At 40.2% G+C, this 19,003-nt stretch overlaps 1 protein-coding gene across 1 annotated transcript; it reads right to left on the bottom strand.

Annotated features, from left to right (window-relative positions):
- Window positions 1–419: 419 nt before the first annotated feature.
- Window positions 420–18,851, bottom strand: LOC107706618 (ubinuclein-2-like). Its single transcript, XM_016510378.1, has 17 exons — window positions 18,846–18,851; window positions 18,079–18,237; window positions 16,375–16,476; window positions 15,953–16,081; window positions 15,029–15,129; window positions 14,319–14,838; window positions 13,478–13,548; window positions 13,235–13,364; window positions 11,114–11,223; window positions 10,865–10,975; window positions 10,617–10,757; window positions 10,487–10,534; window positions 8,717–8,762; window positions 7,282–8,616; window positions 4,738–4,945; window positions 4,398–4,466; window positions 420–1,858 (listed from the first exon to the last, which is right to left on the bottom strand). Exons 1-17 carry the CDS (start codon window positions 18,849–18,851, stop codon window positions 1,812–1,814), a joined length of 3,333 nt encoding a protein of 1,110 aa, XP_016365864.1. The 3' UTR covers window positions 420–1,811.
- Between the last annotated feature and the right edge of the window lie 152 nt (window positions 18,852–19,003).

Here is a 19,003-nt window from a genome sequence, read left to right as displayed (position 1 = left end):
CTCCTGTTTCTGAAGTTGCTTTTATTTCTTATTGAAATAAAAAGGAATGACGAGTGTTCATTATGCTTTAATAATAGTGGTCGACCTGAGTTAGTTTAATGCTTGGTATAGACAGAATATATGAGTTTATAAATAAATTGTCTGTCTATCTGTGTGTGGATAGACGTGTACATACTGCACAATTACATATTAATGAAAAACAATATAATGTTCATATGTGTATATAAATGCATAGGTATTTTTTCTATAGCTTGCAATTATGTATTTGTCGCTCTCGTTAACACTAAACCCACACTAAATACATGTGCAATGTGTGTATTTTTCCCACATATAACTATGTGTGCACAATTTATATTATATATATTTCATCAAAAATATCTTAATTTGTGTTCCGAAGATGAACAAAAGTTTTGCGGGTTTGGAACAAGAGGGTGAGTAATTAATAACAGAATTTTCATTTTTGGGTGAGCTACAGTCCCTCAGTTATGCCAGTAACTTTACTACAACCATATCCACCAATGTTTTTTATTGAATTAATTTTTAGAGCTTGTACTTGAAACAAAAATGACAGCATTTGAATTCCAGAATCAAGACAAAAATAATCTACCCAAATAAGAATTTTCAAGGTGGGCATCAGTTAAAATTACGCCCATCCACTTCAGCATTTTTAGAAAATAAAATAAAGCAATATATAAAATTGGATTTTAAAAGTCAGTCCATCACAATATCCACAGAGACCACACATTTAAGATGTTACACTGAGCACACAGACACCTGACCTGTTGCTTGTCAACTCTTGAGCGAACGCTGTCATCTTTGGTGCCAATTCTCATTTGAACACAGTCATAAGATGCAGGTGAGCAGTGCCAGACATTTTGAAATGAACAGGTGGTTGCAAAGGATGAAATGGAACGGAGACATGGAAGGAAGAATTAACGGTCCAGTGAGGTAACAGGGCAGACCCATCAAACACACACAAACACAACTAATGTCAAAAGTGGAGCTCTAAGCAATAGCTTACTTTGCATTGAAGCATTTACAGTCCTGCATAGTTATTCAAACTTACAAACTAAGGCGTTTTATTGACAGTCTTGGGAGTTCTTGTACTGATATTAAGCAAAACTAAACAAAGTTCAAGTAGGCTACAATCTCATAATTTTCCTCTAAGAAAAGCTTTCGCACATGATTCATTCATCCGTAAAAGAGTTTTTTTTTTCTTTTTTCTTTCACAAGGTCCAGTGAGATACGCAGCACCAAAGACAGCAAGACATCTGCACGCACAGATGAGAGGAACATCACACGTACTGACCTCCAAAGAAAATATATCACTTAATGTATATTTTATATACATACCCATTTTATTCTACTAATACACTTAAACATCATAATATGTCCCTGTCGAAAAATTATAAATTATTTACCCATATGTATTATTAACAGCTACTATTCTAACAGTCTTAGAAGGAAACGGTTGGACTATCCCATCCGTTTAGGAAAGAAAATAACCACAGGAATGCACGTTTCCAGCCGACATGAACTTAAATAGAAATAATGTTGCTTTGTTTCGTACTCCTCACTTCCTCTAGCTCTATGTCCACAGTGATTAAGGTCTTGTGTAAACATGTTGACAAACAACAAAAATGCAAATGCACCCGGCTCACTCCAATCGTCCAGAACACTGATCGATTAAAAGCAGAATGACGTTAATTGAAGAAGGGTCGTTAATGAAAGAAAGCGCAGCAGGTGTTCATCCAAGCAGCTGAAAACATCCGTCGCCAGCGGTGTCCACTTGTACATTCTGGTTGTGGCGGTCAGTGGGACTTCCTCTTCGTGTCTCCCCCCTGACTTTGGTTTGCATCTGTGGAAAATCCAGACAAACTCTGCCGTCACGGTGCGGTTACAAGATTTCACGAAATCTGCATTTCAAATGATAGAACAAATGATCTGTTCCAAAACCCAGTGAGCAACATGTGCCAACGCAAAGGCGGTTCCAAACCACAAGCATGCTTTAGAAAATACCTCGTTTGGCCTCTAGTCTAGTGTGGATACACTGTGACAAGCTTGAGAACTGAGGCGGGATAATCAAGGTCAATCATTTATATATGCGTTTTGTTTGATACGGAAAATATGACATAAATTGGTTTGCTTTTAATAAAAATACTTATTTCACTGTGTTATAAGTTTGGAATTAACCCATAGTTGGGTTAACTTCAAGAGCAGTGAATAGCAGATGTGGAGAGCCGACACTAGGGCTGCACGATTAATCGAATGCGATTGTCATGTGCATCTTGTCAGTAAAGCCGGTTCTGTGATTAGTAGTAAATCTCCATCACAAGCTTTCAGACGGAGCAGCATTTACTACAGAGCCGTAGTTCACTGACAAGCTACGCAAAATCGCGTTCATAATCGCGCGATTATGAAATCGAAGAAATCATTCTGTGATTATGGAAGCTACAAGCGTAGCTTGTCAGTGAACTACGGCTCTGTGAAGTAAATGCTGCTCCATCTGAAAGCACGTGAAAATACCACATTTAATAACATGTTTTTACTCCAAACTCACTTCATAATGTCAGTCGAGTGTTTGAAATAAATACTTCTGTGAGATAATGTGGCTTCTTACACAGAATAAGGCACGCAACATTTTAGAGCTGTCAAAATGACTTAACTAAATTCGAATTTTCTACTTAAATATAATCAAAATTCGAATTATATTCGAATTTAAAAGACAATTTCAGTTAGGGGGAAAAAAGCTTTTATTAGGGCTGTCAAAATGACTGAAAAACTAAATTCGAATTTTCTACTTAAATATTATCAAAATTCGAATTATATTCGAATTTAAAAGACAATTTCAGTTAGGGGGAAAAAAGCTTTTGGCTTCTCTCCTGAGGCCACAAGAGGGTGCATTGCGCAAAATATTATGCACGTTTCTTCAAAGCGTAATAAAATAACACGACTATCTTTGGGGAAAAAAAGTGCATAATGTTTAAAATAATGTTTATAAACCATATATAATTAATAAAGTTACTTAAACACTTAGAAGAAAAAAAACAGCACCATGCATCTATGTATAGTTTAATACAAAGGACCGAAAACCAATCACAAAGAGTACTTTCTTCATTTAAAAACATGAGATACAGTGGGATGGGGGAAAACCGCCATAACGTCTTTAGACATGTTTTTTAAAAGTTGAACTTACATTAATTTTACATGGCTTTCTAAACATGCCGCTCTCTTGTGCGAGTGCAACGCTGATAGATGTCCCTCTAGAAAATGTGATAAATATGCGTTCTGTGTGAACGACTTGGTTTCAGTTTTTGACGTAAACAACATCTTCTCCACACTGATGCTCTCGTTTTCCACAATATATTGAATGAACAACATAGCAGCGCCGCATCTAGTTGGTTCACGTTTTTGCATTCGAATGTGGATTTTTTTTTTTTAATTCGACGAATATTCGAAATTCGATTTTTTTTTTTGACAGCCCTACAACATTTCATAGTATTCTAAGCAGTGATAAAGGCTATGTCGATTAGCATTGCATTATTATATGCTTTATTATAGTAAAAATTATAATGAGACTAACTCAGATAAACCATATATTGTCTAGTCGTGTGTTTATTAGTCACACTGAATTAATCAAAGCAGTTAAATCTTCTGTTTATTCAGCAACCGCTATAGGGATTTCCTGGGTTTCTTCTGCGGTGAGTATTTGGAGTTTCAGCGCGAGAGCGCCCTCTGGCCTTCGGATGGAGATTTACTGCTGATCACAGAACAGTGCTTCACTGAAAGATACGCATGACAATCGCAGCTTCTGCCTAATCGCAATTTATCGCCTTTGCGATTTAATTTTCGATTAATTGTGCAGCCCTAGCAGACGCAATACGACAACACCGTGGGCTTATGTCCTCGCTAATTCTTTGAAGTCGGCTTGGTGTGTTCCGCCCTTTAGTTAATATTAATGTACCAGGGTTCCCTGTATAGTTGACAGAATTAGTTGAGAGATTTATTTCATTACGAAAAATCTATAGGTTACTGCACCTGAAGTATTTCCAAACGAATTGAATCAAAATTGAATTGTGAAATCTGCCAATACCCAGGTCTAGTAGAGTTCCTCAAGAGAAGCGGCCTGAACATGCCACATCTAACGGCAACCGAGTTGCGACCCATGAAGAAGTGTTCAAATCAATCACTTGACATCACATGAGGTTCCACTTCAGTTAGGATGCTCCCTGAGAAGGTAGCTGCCTACGCAGACAGACTAGGTTTTGGAACAGAGCTAATGCCACACTAATGAAACACAAAAAAAGGATTGAAACAAGCAGAGGAAGTAAAGGAACGGTCAACAACCTAAAACTACGAGACAGCAGCAGTGAGCTGGAGGTTTCTGCAGCGTTTACCTGAGAAAGCAAGCTGCAAGTGGGGAGGTAGAGCGACCTGAGACCCTGGCTGAAGACTCTTAAACAGATCTGGGGGACGGCAGGACAGGTGGAAAGAAAGATGGACAGAGGGAAGAGATGGAAGAGTGCACAGCAATCCAGGAGCAAATGAGATGGCAGGAATGCAGCACCAAAACAGGATGAAAAGTGGAGAAAGAGGAAGAAAATTGAAAAAAACAGATTAGGGAGACACGGAAAAAGACTCAGACAAGCCACGCTACATAAAGACAGCCAAACACGATACACGTGAGCATACAAGCAAAACCCCAGCACAGCAAACAAGTCATGTACCCACACTCACTCTGTGCCAGGGTGTATCCTGAGTTGGTAGCAGGGGAAGCTCCCATGTTGCTGCAGCCAGGAACCCCAGGGCCTGGAGGGTTGAAGTTGAGGAGCGAGGGGAACTGGAAGGGTAGAGAAACAGGCACTAGACCCCCGAGCATCCCGAAACCCAGGGGGAGGGAGGGGGGCACTGAGCCCAAGAGGTTACTTCCTGAAGCTGAAGACACCTGTGGGAAAGAGGGGGCTTGATTAATGCTTAGAAAGTAATGGGGGGTTGAAAAAACACCTAAATTAAATGTTGGCATCCGTGTACACAATAACAAAACAAACTATATTTGCAAGCAATTTTTCGCAAACAACTGACCTTTGGCTAAAGCCTGCCTTAAAAATATTACTGACCAATCCCAACTTAGCAACCGTTTGTCAGACAAGTGTTCACTCATTTCTATTGGTAGGGTCTGTGTTTGGATAGTTGATTAGATTAAATGACTTTATGGGAATTATCCACAAATACAGTGAAATGTTGCTGACAGGTCATTTATAATACTGACACAAGGTACCCAGAGAGAATACAAGTGGTATTTTTCCAAATCTTTAAAGATGCAGTAGGAGATCTCGGAAAATGCTAACTTTAGCCTGATAGCACTGAAAGGGAACGTCCCACCCTCCCTGCAATAGCCGTCCAAAGCCACGCCCCCTGAACGCATACGCACACCAGAGACAACACTACATCATGTGTCGATCACCGGTGAGAAAACTTTATAGCACAGTTAGTAAAAGTATTACAAGACCAGGAAGGAAGATCCGGTTGTTGATGTTTGTCTGCCATTCTCGCTCTGTCTGCACAGCGTGCGTGAACGCGCTGATGACGTATCGTGTCTGCACGAACAGGGTGCGCAGACGTATGCCAATACATATTTGACAGGCAGGTAGGAAAGCCAATTAAAACGCTCGGACCGAGCATTTTGATTGGACGAACATTTCTTGGTCCTATGCCTTCCACAGAATATATAAATACATTTAGACCACTTAACTTAATGATTGCTATCGGGATGTGAAGAGAATTTCAAACAGTATAACAAAAACTGTTTCTGAATACAATCACCTATTGCACCTTTAAATAACGTATTATGCAGTACTGTTAAAAATGTTGTGGTCCGTAAGATTGTTTGTTAAAGAAACAAATACAGAACACATTGAACTGATCAAAAGTGGCATTTTTTGTAAAAAAAAAGAAAAAAATACAAATAATAATAATAATTATATATATAGATATATATTCTAATGTACTGGCTTATCTTCCACTGTGAACTTCATTCATGTGTCTCCCTTTCAGATTGACTAATAGATGTAGTGCGTCTGGCGCCAGGGGCTTATTGTATAGTACTTCCTCCTACACACATTACACAAAGATTAACCTTACATCTGCCATCATTACAGGCAGGAACACCACAAACAATAGCCATATACTGTATATATATACACACACACACACACACCCACACACTATTTCAAATAAATGCTGTTCTTTTGAACTTTCTATTCAAAGAATCCTGGATAAAAAAAAAGAAATTTTTCCGGAATTTTTTTTTTTAAGTTGCACAACTGTTCTAAATAAGAAATGTTGAATATATGAAATATCAACATATTATGAAATTTTATGAATTCATATGAAATGCCATCAATGAATAAATTGCATTTTAAAATATATTAAAATACAAAACAGTTATTTTAAATTGTAATTATTTCACCTTATTGGTTTACTGTATTTTTGATCAAATAAAAGCAGCCTTGTAAAACCATAAAAAAAAAAAACTCACACCAACCTTGCTGATCCCAAACTTCTGAATGTGTCAGCCATAAATGTACTTGAATAAAACATGAGTAAGGCCACCTACATTTGCTTCCAGGTAAATTCATGTAAGAGAAAGGAAAAAATGAAATTGCATCATATGACCCCTTTAACCATGTCATTTATGTATTGATTCAGGTCACTGTGATATACTGAAAAAATTGAATATACTGTAGAGCTCACAGTTTGACAGTGAATGTTGTGTGGAAACATTAGCAACAGTTCTGTTTACTTTAAGGTCAGCTGTGAGAAGAGTTTGCACAAATTTTTTTTTTTATCAATTATGCAATAATTTGTCAATTTCTTTAAAGAATGGCAGATAAAACACTTTGTAATGTCAAATCAATAATATCGCATCAAATACACTTTAAAAGCACATTACTGAAGAGAAGAAAAAAAGTCACTGTTTAGAGCTTAAAAAAAAACACCTAAAAATAACTTCTAGCCTCTGAGTGGAAAAAAAGCTCATGGGAATTGGAAAAGCACAGCACAAACAAAGGCAAGGTAATGATTAATGACTAATGATTCTCAGGGAACACACATACTGATCAAATAAGTGACTGACTACTGAAGCCGCTTTGCATAAAAACAGCTGGCAAACGCATACATGTAAAGTGCTACCACTCAGAGCTAGCAACTGCAGAAACAGGTTTAGCATGACCAGACATTTGGTTTAAACAGGTTTGGAGTGATTGAGGCTGCTGGACTCACCTGTGACAGATGAGAGGAGACAGGAGGAGAGGGCAGGCTCATGGCTGATGCCCGACTTGTTGTAGACTTGGCACTCTGACTAGTCCCTCCCACTGGCCTCTGCCGTTGGCTGTAATTGGCTGGGACTGCTGAAGGGGTGGGGCTACCGTCCTGACACCCTACAGACAGGGAAGTGGCCATCGGGGCGGTGTTGGTGTTGTTGGCTCCACCGGTGGGTGGACTACTGGATTTGCGTCCACCTGCAAAACTGTAACTGGCCTGTCCTGATCCGGATTTAACTCCGGATCCCACTGCGGTTCCTTGTGTGGTAAATGGCAGCCTGAAGGTTGGAATCTTGGGGCTGTATTGGTGCGAGCTGGGGATCATTTGAGGCCTGGGGTGGGTGAGAGAGGGAGATGATGAAGGCGAGGGTGAGGATGAAGGAGGAGGAGTAGGGGCAGGGGGTCGTGGTGTGAGTTTGATAATAGGAGAGCTGCTACTGTGGGAAGACTTGGTGAGCGTGGCCTGCATGGGCGTGATGAAGTTTGACTGGTTGTGTGACATTGAGGGAGTCTTGGCCTGTGATAGTAGAGTGGAAGGAGAGGAAGTGGTTGGAGGGGGAGACTGCTGAGGACTCTTGGGATTCATCTGAGAGGGATGAGTGTTCATACGAGGCTGCTGGGAAACCACAGTACCGCCACCACCAGTAGTGGATTTGTTAGCACAGTTTTTTGTTTGTCCAACAGGGGGCGGAGTCTGAACCAACTTCACACCCATTGTCCCAAATGACCTCTGCTGTGGGGGCAAGAGGGGCGAGGCGGTAGGGGGCGGACGGGGTTTTGCAGACTGCACCGTGTTCATTCCTGAAATGCCAGCTCTGTGAGTGGGCGTTCCCGAGGGTCTCTGCACAGGCCCGCCGTCCTTCAGCATTCTGAAGTTCTCGCCTCGCATGGAGGAAGAAGGAGTCGAGGTGAGCGGAGAGGAGAGGGAAGGAGAGGTAGTTAGAGTGCTCATATTTGCCTTTGAGATGCCAGAAGACTCCATTTTTACTGGAAGGGTGGAATGTGACAGAGGTAAGGAGAAGTGGCTGACTCCAGATGAGGATACGGGGACACAAAGAGAAGAGGCGGTGGGAACGCCATTGTTTGGCGTCAGTCCCTTGGCAGCGTTACTGAGGAGAGCGAGCGCTTGGGAAATGGAGTCTAGAGAGTTAGCAGCCAGATCCTCATCCAGTGAATCCGAGAGGCAGATGGGTTCAGAGGAGGAGGAGGGCGGTCTGCATGCTGGGCCGGGTAAGGCAGGTGAGGCAGAGGTGGATCCAACACCTGGAGCGGGTCTCTGTGTCCAGCTGACGTCCTGGAGCAGATGTAACCACAGGAGGACATATAAAACTGATGAATTTGCACCATTTGAATATATGGATGTCATGGTGGAAAACTGCTTCAAATTTACATACCGTCATTTTGGCAGCTTTTGGGGTTGGAACAATCCTTTTCTTGCCCCTGTTAAAAAAACAATTCAGCAATCACAATGACATTAAAAGCCATTATTGGAGTAGTTTAAAGACCTGTTTACACCTAGACAAATAATCAGTGCGATAAACGTTGTAATTTGGATGTTAATGCATCTGTTCATGATGCCCAGATAAAACTACTACTTGGTGTTCACAAACAGGATTTAGTAGAGGAACAGTTCAGAACCGGCTCGCTTTCTCTTTACTCATGCATTTGGTGTTGTTTGATAAACAATACAGCGAATGCAAAAATCTGAACGGCTGTTTGAAAACATGTAAATACTGTTTGACCTCCTTTCTTCTCTCTGATAAGCAGGTGTCAGAAAGTTGCACAGTGCTTTGTGCACAGGGCAAAAGCACATTTCTGCTTTTCTGTAAGTGCCACCAACAGTCATTTTTGTGCCTTGGTCTGAAGAGACAAATCGCATGCAAAAATTAGGTCAGATTTTTGTTCCAAAAATGTATGTTGATGTGAACGGGCCTTAAACGAGAGAATCTCCACATGTTCCCACTGCCCTACATCAAATCTGTACCTTTTTAGACATCTGATTTCCATTGCAAAATCAAACCTTCCATTTTTAACCTACATAATCTACTGTCGAATCTACTTCAAGAACAAAGTGGCCAACACTGGTTGCTCATTCTCTCCAAATCCACTTCATGACTCCTTAATCCACATGAAGAGAAAAATACACCAGGTTTTTACCATCCACCACACAAACAGAGCAGTGGAATTTGCTTCCTTATTTTTCATGCACTGCCAGAGATCAACTTAATTAAGTTACAGTGGCAGCAACCCTCGAGTCATTATATATTTTGTGTGTTAAAATGAAAATGAAGCCTATTTTAGCACCATACTTTTTGTATTATGACACTAATTACATAACAATTAAGCACATTTGGTCTCAAACGCAACATTGCCATAGAAAAGCATTGAATCAAGTTCGAGTGACTCCCTATTAGGGACTAACGTTAGGTTATATGTGCTGTGCTCTAGGTAAGGAGACATGAGAGACCACTCACAAAACCTATTAATATTTCAGGATGTCTGCCATCAACTGAAATTAGAAGGACATCTATAGCATGGGGTGTTAGAAATATAACTTCTCAATGAAACTTTAGAAAGGGGAATGTTTGGGGAATGTATCACAATTTACAATACGGTTCAAGTAATCTAAAAAAACATAAATAGCTTAAAAATGTAATAATGGATTATCCCATTACAAATCCTTTTTTTTTTTTTCTCCACATCATTCCAATTTTTATTAACCAGCCAGGGGGAAGAAAGAAGTTTCAAATATTCAGAATATTTGAATTAAACATTTCCTGTATTTGGACACATACGTTCATAAATCATTATTAGTATGATCGCTTGCACACTCCGTTGCTAGTCTTTAGATATAATAATTAGCCAAAACAGCAACTCCCCAACGATATATAATTTTAGACCCAGATATATTTGCATTCACATTAAAGTCATTTTATGTGCTATATAGAAAATTCACTTTGCATATCACTTTTTTTATGCACATCTGTTAAAAAAAGGCTTGTGTTTATCATGGACCCTTTGTATACGGCCATGTGCAAAACCTAGCCTAAAGAGACAACACAGCTTACCCAATCAAACATCTTACTCTTCTCCCCACTATGTATGTTCTATGTGGTAATTGCAAACATTAGTGTAAATATATATGAAGAGGTTGATCTACTCACAGGCCAGTGAGGTGACCATGTACCGCACGACTCTCCTTAAAAAGCATCCTGAAAAAAACAAAACAGAATTTTCTAGTTGCATGCTATTCTACTAGAAGAAAGTCACGTTAGCATATAGTCAAGCACACACCTGGTCTGCATCCAGCCTTTGGGCCAGAGTGGCTTGACTTCATTCTCTATGAAGGCTTTGAGATAGTCCTCCACAGACAGAGAGCACTGCTCCAGCTCATAACAGCTCAGCTTCACACGCACCAGGTTACACAACAGAGTCCTGGGAAAAACAACACACATGCACAGATTTTTGGGCCAACCCTTGATTTCTTACACTGATAGTCTATTGGTGGCTCTGCTTCATTATTAATTTTATAAAGTCTAAACCTGAGTTTGTCATCCCATATGAACTTCTTCCTTGGTCCCATCACCCTCTTTCCTGGTTTCTCTTCATCATCATCCTCTGATCCGTTCTTCTCTCCATCTTCTATCTGCTGCCTGTCACACGCATGCACACAGTCAATCTCATATATATGTCCATACCATCCGTCATTTTCCACAGTCCATTCCACTAATCTACACAAGCAAATCATGAAAGCAGAAAGAGGCAGGAAGTTGGGAAAGTTTAAGACTTACTTAGCTGCAGCTTTTGCCATGCAGTCCATGTTATATCTGGAGATCTGCTCTGGCATCACGCTGCACACGGCGAGTTTGAGCTTTAACAGGGGTGTGCGCAGGCGGTCATCCTGATTAAAGAGAAAGACAACACGGAGACATTTGAGAGATGAGAGTTGTATCCAGTGTTGGGAAACTGATCTAAACTATAGCCTGTCTTACAGTCTTACTGCTACAAGCTAGCCATAATTTAAAGTAGTTAAGCTACAGTTTATGACCCATTTTAAGAGCTGCACAAGTAAAATGAACACAGTATGAACGGGGTTGGACAATGTCTGTGGTAACACAGTGCTGAGCCATAAAATTACATGATTTACAGTTCAGATACAGGTTTTCACAAAAACAAAAATCTTATACAACAGCATTTCAGCCTTTAGGCCATTTTTATGAAAAGGGATAAATGAAGGATATAAATTATAATATTAATTTAAAACGTATAAATATTACTGTCGTAATTGTTTCGATTTTTAGAAGGCACATTATCTTCTTTCTCATTTACAACTCCATGTGTTTGCTGCGTAAAAACACGAGTTGATATTTGCATTGATCTGACCATAAACAGCAAGAAAGGCTTATTGGAAATGCAAATTCTTTCTCTGCCACGAGGTGGCGCTTTAGGAGCGCTGAAATATTGCGGTTTCAAATGAAATTAAAATGCCAACGACATGTTTCTGAGGACAGTCAGTTGCCTTCAGATACATTCAAATAAAGACATCCGCGCCGCGTTTTGCCTTTTGAAGTTTAATCCAGCCATATCGTGACTCTTGTCTTTCCGTCCCCAACTGTAAGACCTCTTGAAATTATAATTAAGACATTTTTTATACCATTTAACGTATGTAAAACTTTTTATGGCCTTAAGTTTGATAACTCACTTTAGGAGTTTTTAAGGACCCGCGGGAGATCTGCATTTAAGATAGCCCGTCGGGCAGAGTGGTGATACATTTTGGTAGCCTGAATGAAAAACACAATAGCCCTGGGACATCGGGCTAGCGATTTTGCGAGCCCTGAATAAGCTTGAATAATAATTAAAAACAGAAGCATTTAACTTACAATATTTAGCTTCAAAAGACAAAAGAGACAAAACTTCAGCCTGTTTCACACAGCACACAGCATAACTGCGACTGCAGGATTACGTTGTGCTTTCACGCTTTCATTACTCCACACAGAAAATAATGATTTCTGGGTAACGTTAACCACATTAAATACTTTAATTATAGCAGAGCCGATCCTCCCTATACGCAAAATACGCAAGCTGCGTAGGGCCCCCGAAACACCAGGGGGCCCCCTTTGCTCTCAAAGATGATTTAATTTTAGTTTCGTTTTTGAATTTGGCCAGCGGTTATGAAAACATGAATGATCATTTCTTTTAATGCGGTGCGCTGTCACCCTTTCTACGTAAAAATCAGTCAAATCATGTAATATGAATGTTGTACAGTCTTGCTCGAGACTAAAAAAACGAGTTGAAAGCGTACCGAGCCGCGGAACAGACACTGTTTCTCAAGTGCTTTCCGCAAGCGTGATTCGAGACGGAGTGAAATACGGACAAATGCGTTTCATTCATTCGTTCATAACCACTCATAATAACCCCCCCCCCCGAGTTTTGCATAGGGCCCCCAGAAGTCTAGGATCAGCACTGAATTATAGTCATAAATTATAAAATTGTTAATGAAAATGGCCAACTATTAATTACGACTACAATCTTGACCACTGTGAAACTTAATCGAAATAAAAGTAGAGGAATCACATTTACGCCTAAATATTAATGATTCTACAAAAAAGGAGTCCAAGTCTTAAAGTATAGCTATAAACTATTCAAGTGAATTGGTGAATAATTTATTTGAACTGATTTATCAACTGATCCTATTTTTCAACCTATTTTTGCATGTCTCAACTCTATACGATGAAGAGAGATGTTCTAGGACAATGCTATTATTAATATGAAACGACAAAATTGAAACGTAATTAAGTACTTTCCGCTACACCAACACTAGTATCATTACCAAATACAAACACAACAAATATCGTTCTGGTGTTAGCGTAAAATCTCAATACCCTATGGGAAAGTATCGTATAGTCCTTCACCTGGATGTTGAAGCTGAGTTTCTTGAGTCGTTTTAGTAGCGCCTCCTTGTTACAGGGCACAAAGGCTTCCAGGTGAGAGTACACCTCAGAACGAATGTTTGCCGGCTGCTCCTGAACCTGCAGCTCAATACTGAACGAGAAGAAAAATGATCAACGGCAAGAAACAATAGACTACGAGAAACGACCACCAAATTTAAAGTCACAGATAACAGCTGAACGAGAACATGCTGAGATTTTACTTACTCCAGCAAGATATTATTCATATCCAGTGTGAAGAATTTCTTTCTGCCTTCTTGATCAAATTGCCTCGATGCCTGAGTTCAAATAAAAAAAATAAATTTAAAAAAATTAGGCTGGAAAATGATATTACTGTCAGAACATGAAGTCCCTGAAGTGTTTTTAAAATGGGAAGTGGATTTGTGGGCGTATATTCGCTCTCTTGCTCTCTCTCTGTAACTCCATGCATTTACCTTCAGTGAAAACATTTAACGTGTTGCATTTTAAAGTTAGATGTAATGCAGTTTATATAACAGGTAGCTATCACCAAAAATTTTCAGTGGCCTTTATTCTTATAAATTCATCTGCTCTCACAGAACAGGCTGGAATAGATTTTAAACCACTTTCTGATGGCCTTAAAGATGCAATTTCATACATTTTATTCTTAGGTCTACTTATAACATTAGTAGAAGTCATCATTTCTAAGCCATCTATGTAAAAGCCTGTAGTGCTTTGGCTGTGAATCTGCAATAGTTAAACTGTCCCATCCATCAATAGCAATCTCTTAACAAATCCTGCAATACATTGTGAGACATTCACAAAACAGACTGTGCTGAAATGTGTCTCTGATCAGATCAGACTGAAATCATTAGGGATCTTGTTAAAAATAAACTTCAGTCAGCTAACATTAGAGACATAAAGAGCTTTTTTTTTTTTAAGAGCGTGGAATGAATAGATGGATTTTTGAGTTCTTAAAGCCCCCAGTATGGTTTCGACTCTTATTTAAAAAGAGAAATAATTTGTTTTTTCATGACATGACCCTGTTTAACTGAAATGAGGGCTGCAGAAAAATAACACAACAACTCACAGCTCGAAGGTCTTCTATGCGCTTGATCAAGGGGGCTGGAAGACCATCGGGGAGAGGTGGAAAAGAGATGAGACCACCCTGCCCTCGATTCAGTCCCCCTCCTCCAATCTTATGCCCCAATGATGAAACCAACCCAACCTGTCCATTCTCTCTGGCTGATGGGGGCATCTGGGGCCCTGCGTCCAAAAAACTAAAATCCAGGTCATGCATGAGATCCTGAAGCTCGCTTTCATTGGCCGAACTAAGCAATGACATCATGGCAGGGTCAGCCGTCAGGTCGGCTAGTGAAAGGTCATTGTTGTTGGCATTGGCTTGGAGATGGGAGTTCTGCAGTAGGTTGTTGGAGTTGGGAGTGCTGCTGGTGAGACCAGGGCCCGGATGAGACGCACTGGCATCCCGTTTCCGCATCTCTTCCTTCTCTCGTGTGAAACGGTGGAGCATTGCAGCCAGACAGAGCGAATCCTTCAGCAGTTTCTTCCGCTTCTTCTTCTCAGGGTGATGAACACTCAGACCAGCCACTCTGTGAGCAAATATATGGTCGAAAACTGATTAAAAATGCATTCATAATTAGCTAATTCATGTCAACTACACAAACAGCTTAGTAAAGGCACACTTTTAAGAAAAATAACAATTTAAATTGCATGATGTATAAAGGTTCATTTTCAAAAATCAGTTTTACACAATGTATATATACAAAAACAAATTCTTACCCTTGTTTAGCTACTTTGTTCTTCCTGGGTTTTTTCTCCTCTATACTGGTTGCATCTTTCTTCTTCCTTTTTTTTATCAGTGGTTCCTCTCCATCTCTCATCTACAAACGTCATAATTAGGGTTTTATGAAAAACGGATGGCAATTCTGCCCTTACTCACCCTCATCGCTCCAAACCCATAAGATCTGGTTAATCTTTGAAACACAAATGAGGATATTTTATTGAAACGTGAGAGATTTCTGTCCCTCCACCAAAACTTGAAAAAAGTTAATAAAAATATTGTTAAAAAAAACAATTAAAGCATATGATTAAAGTGTTTAAACCACTCTGTTCATATGTTTTAAAAGATCACCAAAAGTCTTATGGGTACGCAACGACATTAGGTTGAATTTTAATTTTTGGGTGAACTGTCTCTTTAACAGGTCTATATATCATTTAGTGGCCCTGTTTACACATGGTAACAACATCCGTCTGGGGTGATCTGATCACAAGGGTTCAGTCGAGACAGATATTATAAATAGAAGAGTAAATGGGGTTCAAATTGTTTTGTGATCTGGTCACTCAAACCACATCTGAATAAAGTCACACGCGAAGGGTTTTAAACTCCTTTCAGAAGATTTCATGCTCCTTAATCTGATCTGATTTGGAAAAGCCAACCTTATACACATACACCCGTTTGTGGTAAGATTACATTTAAAACAAGCATTTAGGAGCAACAGTATGTCAATTCTTTGCTTTAGCATATTAAGAGAAATCAGAGATCCTCCCTTTGACAACATCACAAGTGGTCTAACGAGATACATTGCAGATGTATAATAAAACCCAGTGTCAATGTCTATCTATCTCAACTGACCGGATCACCCACGATGGACATTAATAACCAGGTGTGCACAGGGTCATTTGGCAAAAACAACGTAAACTCACCCTGGATTTTTCTTCTTTGCCCCCATCCTCTCCCTCAGATTCAGAGGCAGCTCTGAACTGCAAAGTACCCGTATTAATGTAGAATCCACCAAGCTTGGTGGTCAGGGAGGCTGGAACAAGCTCATCATACTGACAGGAAGAAGACACAATGATTCACACTGTTTGTTGTCTGCATTTCTGAGGTTATGGCAAAGTTTTAGGCCGCTATGATGGCAAAAATGACTCAACCACACAGTTCAAATCAATCCATAAGGTAAATCTAAATATATCCATCACTGATTTCAATATGAACGGGAAAAAAAACACCCCTTAAGTTCAGAGAGCAATGAGACAGAGTTGGTAAACACTAAACAGCATGTTAAATGCCAATCGATCATCTCCATAGTGATGTCTGTCTGTTGCCATGGCAAGTGCCCACTCACAGCTTCCGAGTTGTCTATGAAGGGGTCACTCTCATCGTAGCCGAAGCCAATGTCAATCAAATCCTGCATCCGATCTTTCCGCCTCTTTTTCCCTGCGTTACCCTGTAAGGACGTCAGCGGTAGCGGCAACGTGACATTTGAGTGCCCACACGTCTGAAAATGCAACGTAAAATCATAGAACAATACTTACGTCTGGGTTTTTTCTCCTCTATACTGGTTGCATCTTTCTTCTTCCTTTTTTTTATCAGTGGTTCCTCTCCATCTCTCATCTACAAACGTCATAATTAGGGTTTTATGAAAAACGGATGGCAATTCTGCCCTTACTCACCCTCATCGCTCCAAACCCATAAGATCTGGTTAATCTTTGAAACACAAATGAGGATATTTTATTGAAACGTGAGAGATTTCTGTCCCTCCACCAAAACTTGAAAAAAGTTAATAAAAATATTGTTAAAAAAAACAATTAAAGCATATGATTAAAGTGTTTAAACCACTCTGTTCATATGTTTTAAAAGATCACCAAAAGTCTTATGGGTACGCAACGACATTAGGTTGAATTTTAATTTTTGGGTGAACTGTCTCTTTAACAGGTCTATATATCATTTAGTGGCCCTGTTTACACATGGTAACAACATCCGTCTGGGGTGATCTGATCACAAGGGTTCAGTCGAGACAGATATTATAAATAGAAGAGTAAATGGGGTTCAAATTGTTTTGTGATCTGGTCACTCAAACCACATCTGAATAAAGTCACACGCGAAGGGTTTTAAACTCCTTTCAGAAGATTTCATGCTCCTTAATCTGATCTGATTTGGAAAAGCCAACCTTATACACATACACCCGTTTGTGGTAAGATTACATTTAAAACAAGCATTTAGGAGCAACAGTATGTCAATTCTTTGCTTTAGCATATTAAGAGAAATCAGAGATCCTCCCTTTGACAACATCACAAGTGGTCTAACGAGATACATTGCAGATGTATAATAAAACCCAGTGTCAATGTCTATCTATCTCAACTGACTGGATCACCCACGATGGACATTAATAACCAGGTGTGCACAGGGTCATTTGGCAAAAACAACGTAAACTCACCCTGGATTTTTCTTCTTTGCCCCCATCCTCTCCCTCAGATTCAGAGGCAGCTCTGAACTGCAAAGTACCCGTATTAATGTAGAATCCACCAAGCTTGGTGGTCAGGGAGGCTGGAACAAGCTCATCATACTGACAGGAAGAAAACACAAAGATTTACACCGTTTGTTGTCTGCATTTCTGAGGTTATGGCAAAGTTTTAGGCCGCTATGATGGCAAAAATGACTCAACCACACAGTTCAAATCAATCCATAAGGTAAATCTAAATATATCCATCACTGATTTCAATATGAACGGGAAAAAAAACACCCCTTAAGTTCAGAGAGCAATGAGACCGAGTTGGCAAACAGCATGTTAAATGCCAATCGATCATCTCCATAGTGATGTCTGTCTGTTGCCATGGCAAGTGCCCACTCACAGCTTCCGAGTTGTCTATGAAGGGGTCACTCTCATCGTAGCCGAAGCCAATGTCAATCAAATCCTGCATCCGATCTTTCCGCCTCTTTTTCCCTGCGTTTCCCTGTAAGGACGTCGGTGGTAGCGGCAACTTGACATTTGGCATTTGAGTGCCCACACATTTGAATATGCAACTTAAAATCATAGAACAACACTTACGTATTTGCTTTCAAACTTTTTGGCCAGTGCCTCGACCTCCCGACGTTCTCTCTCATCAGCATTAAAGGGATCATTGGGGTCCAGGGAAGATTTAGAATCTGGTGGATTCTTCTTGGCCTGTGGAACGAAAAATGTGTGCGCGTAATCACTCCAGTAAGGCTAGTTGGGACATTTAATTTTTCCAGTTTGGCTTGGTGGATCAGAATGAGTACAATACATTCTGTATCAATATTATTCTGGAACATTTTATTTTTTTCCATTCAAACTTAAATGGATATTCTACCCAAAAATAATAAATAAAAAAAGTTTCAGAACTGCCTCGATTCCAGTTTCAGTTTCCACTGACTTCTATTGTTTGTTTGTTTTTTTGTCCATACAATGGAAGTAAATGGGAACCGAAAGTGTGTTAGGGTTATCAACATTCTTCAAAATATCTTCTTTTGTGTTTCACAGAAGAAACAGGGTGACAAACTGCACTTTTCTCGGTTCGGCCATTTGGATGTTCAGTGCTCTTAAGACACTCACTCACTCACTCACTCCCTCCCTCCCTCAGTCAGTCGCACTCAGCTGCGGGGCTCGACTTCGCCAAACAACTTGATTTAAAGAGCTTCACGCCGGATGGAAGGGGCGCTCGGAGGCGGTAGTGATGCTAGAGTCCCCTCCGCGCCTTACGGGGTGCGCGTGGGAAGGGATGGCCGGGTGAAAGTTGATTTTGGAGGCGCAAGCATCCTCTGTCGCTTCGCTCGGGGGACTCAGGAGCTCCGAACAGCCATCTTAGATGAGAGAGAGTAAATAAATAAAAGAGCGCAGACGAGCGAACTGAGCCTGCGCACACAGGGACACCGGAAACGGCGTGCGCGACGGAGAGGGCGCCTTGGCCAATCAGAAGGCGCCGACGGAGGCAGCGCGTCCAATCAGAGGCGGG

The sequence above is a fragment of the Sinocyclocheilus rhinocerous genome, unplaced genomic scaffold, assembly GCF_001515625.1.
Source record: "Sinocyclocheilus rhinocerous isolate Xijiao unplaced genomic scaffold, SAMN03320098_v1.1 scaffold1285, whole genome shotgun sequence".
In the NCBI taxonomy this organism is placed as follows: Eukaryota; Metazoa; Chordata; class Actinopteri; order Cypriniformes; family Cyprinidae; genus Sinocyclocheilus; species Sinocyclocheilus rhinocerous.
This window is presented reverse-complemented; position numbering and strand designations above follow the sequence as displayed.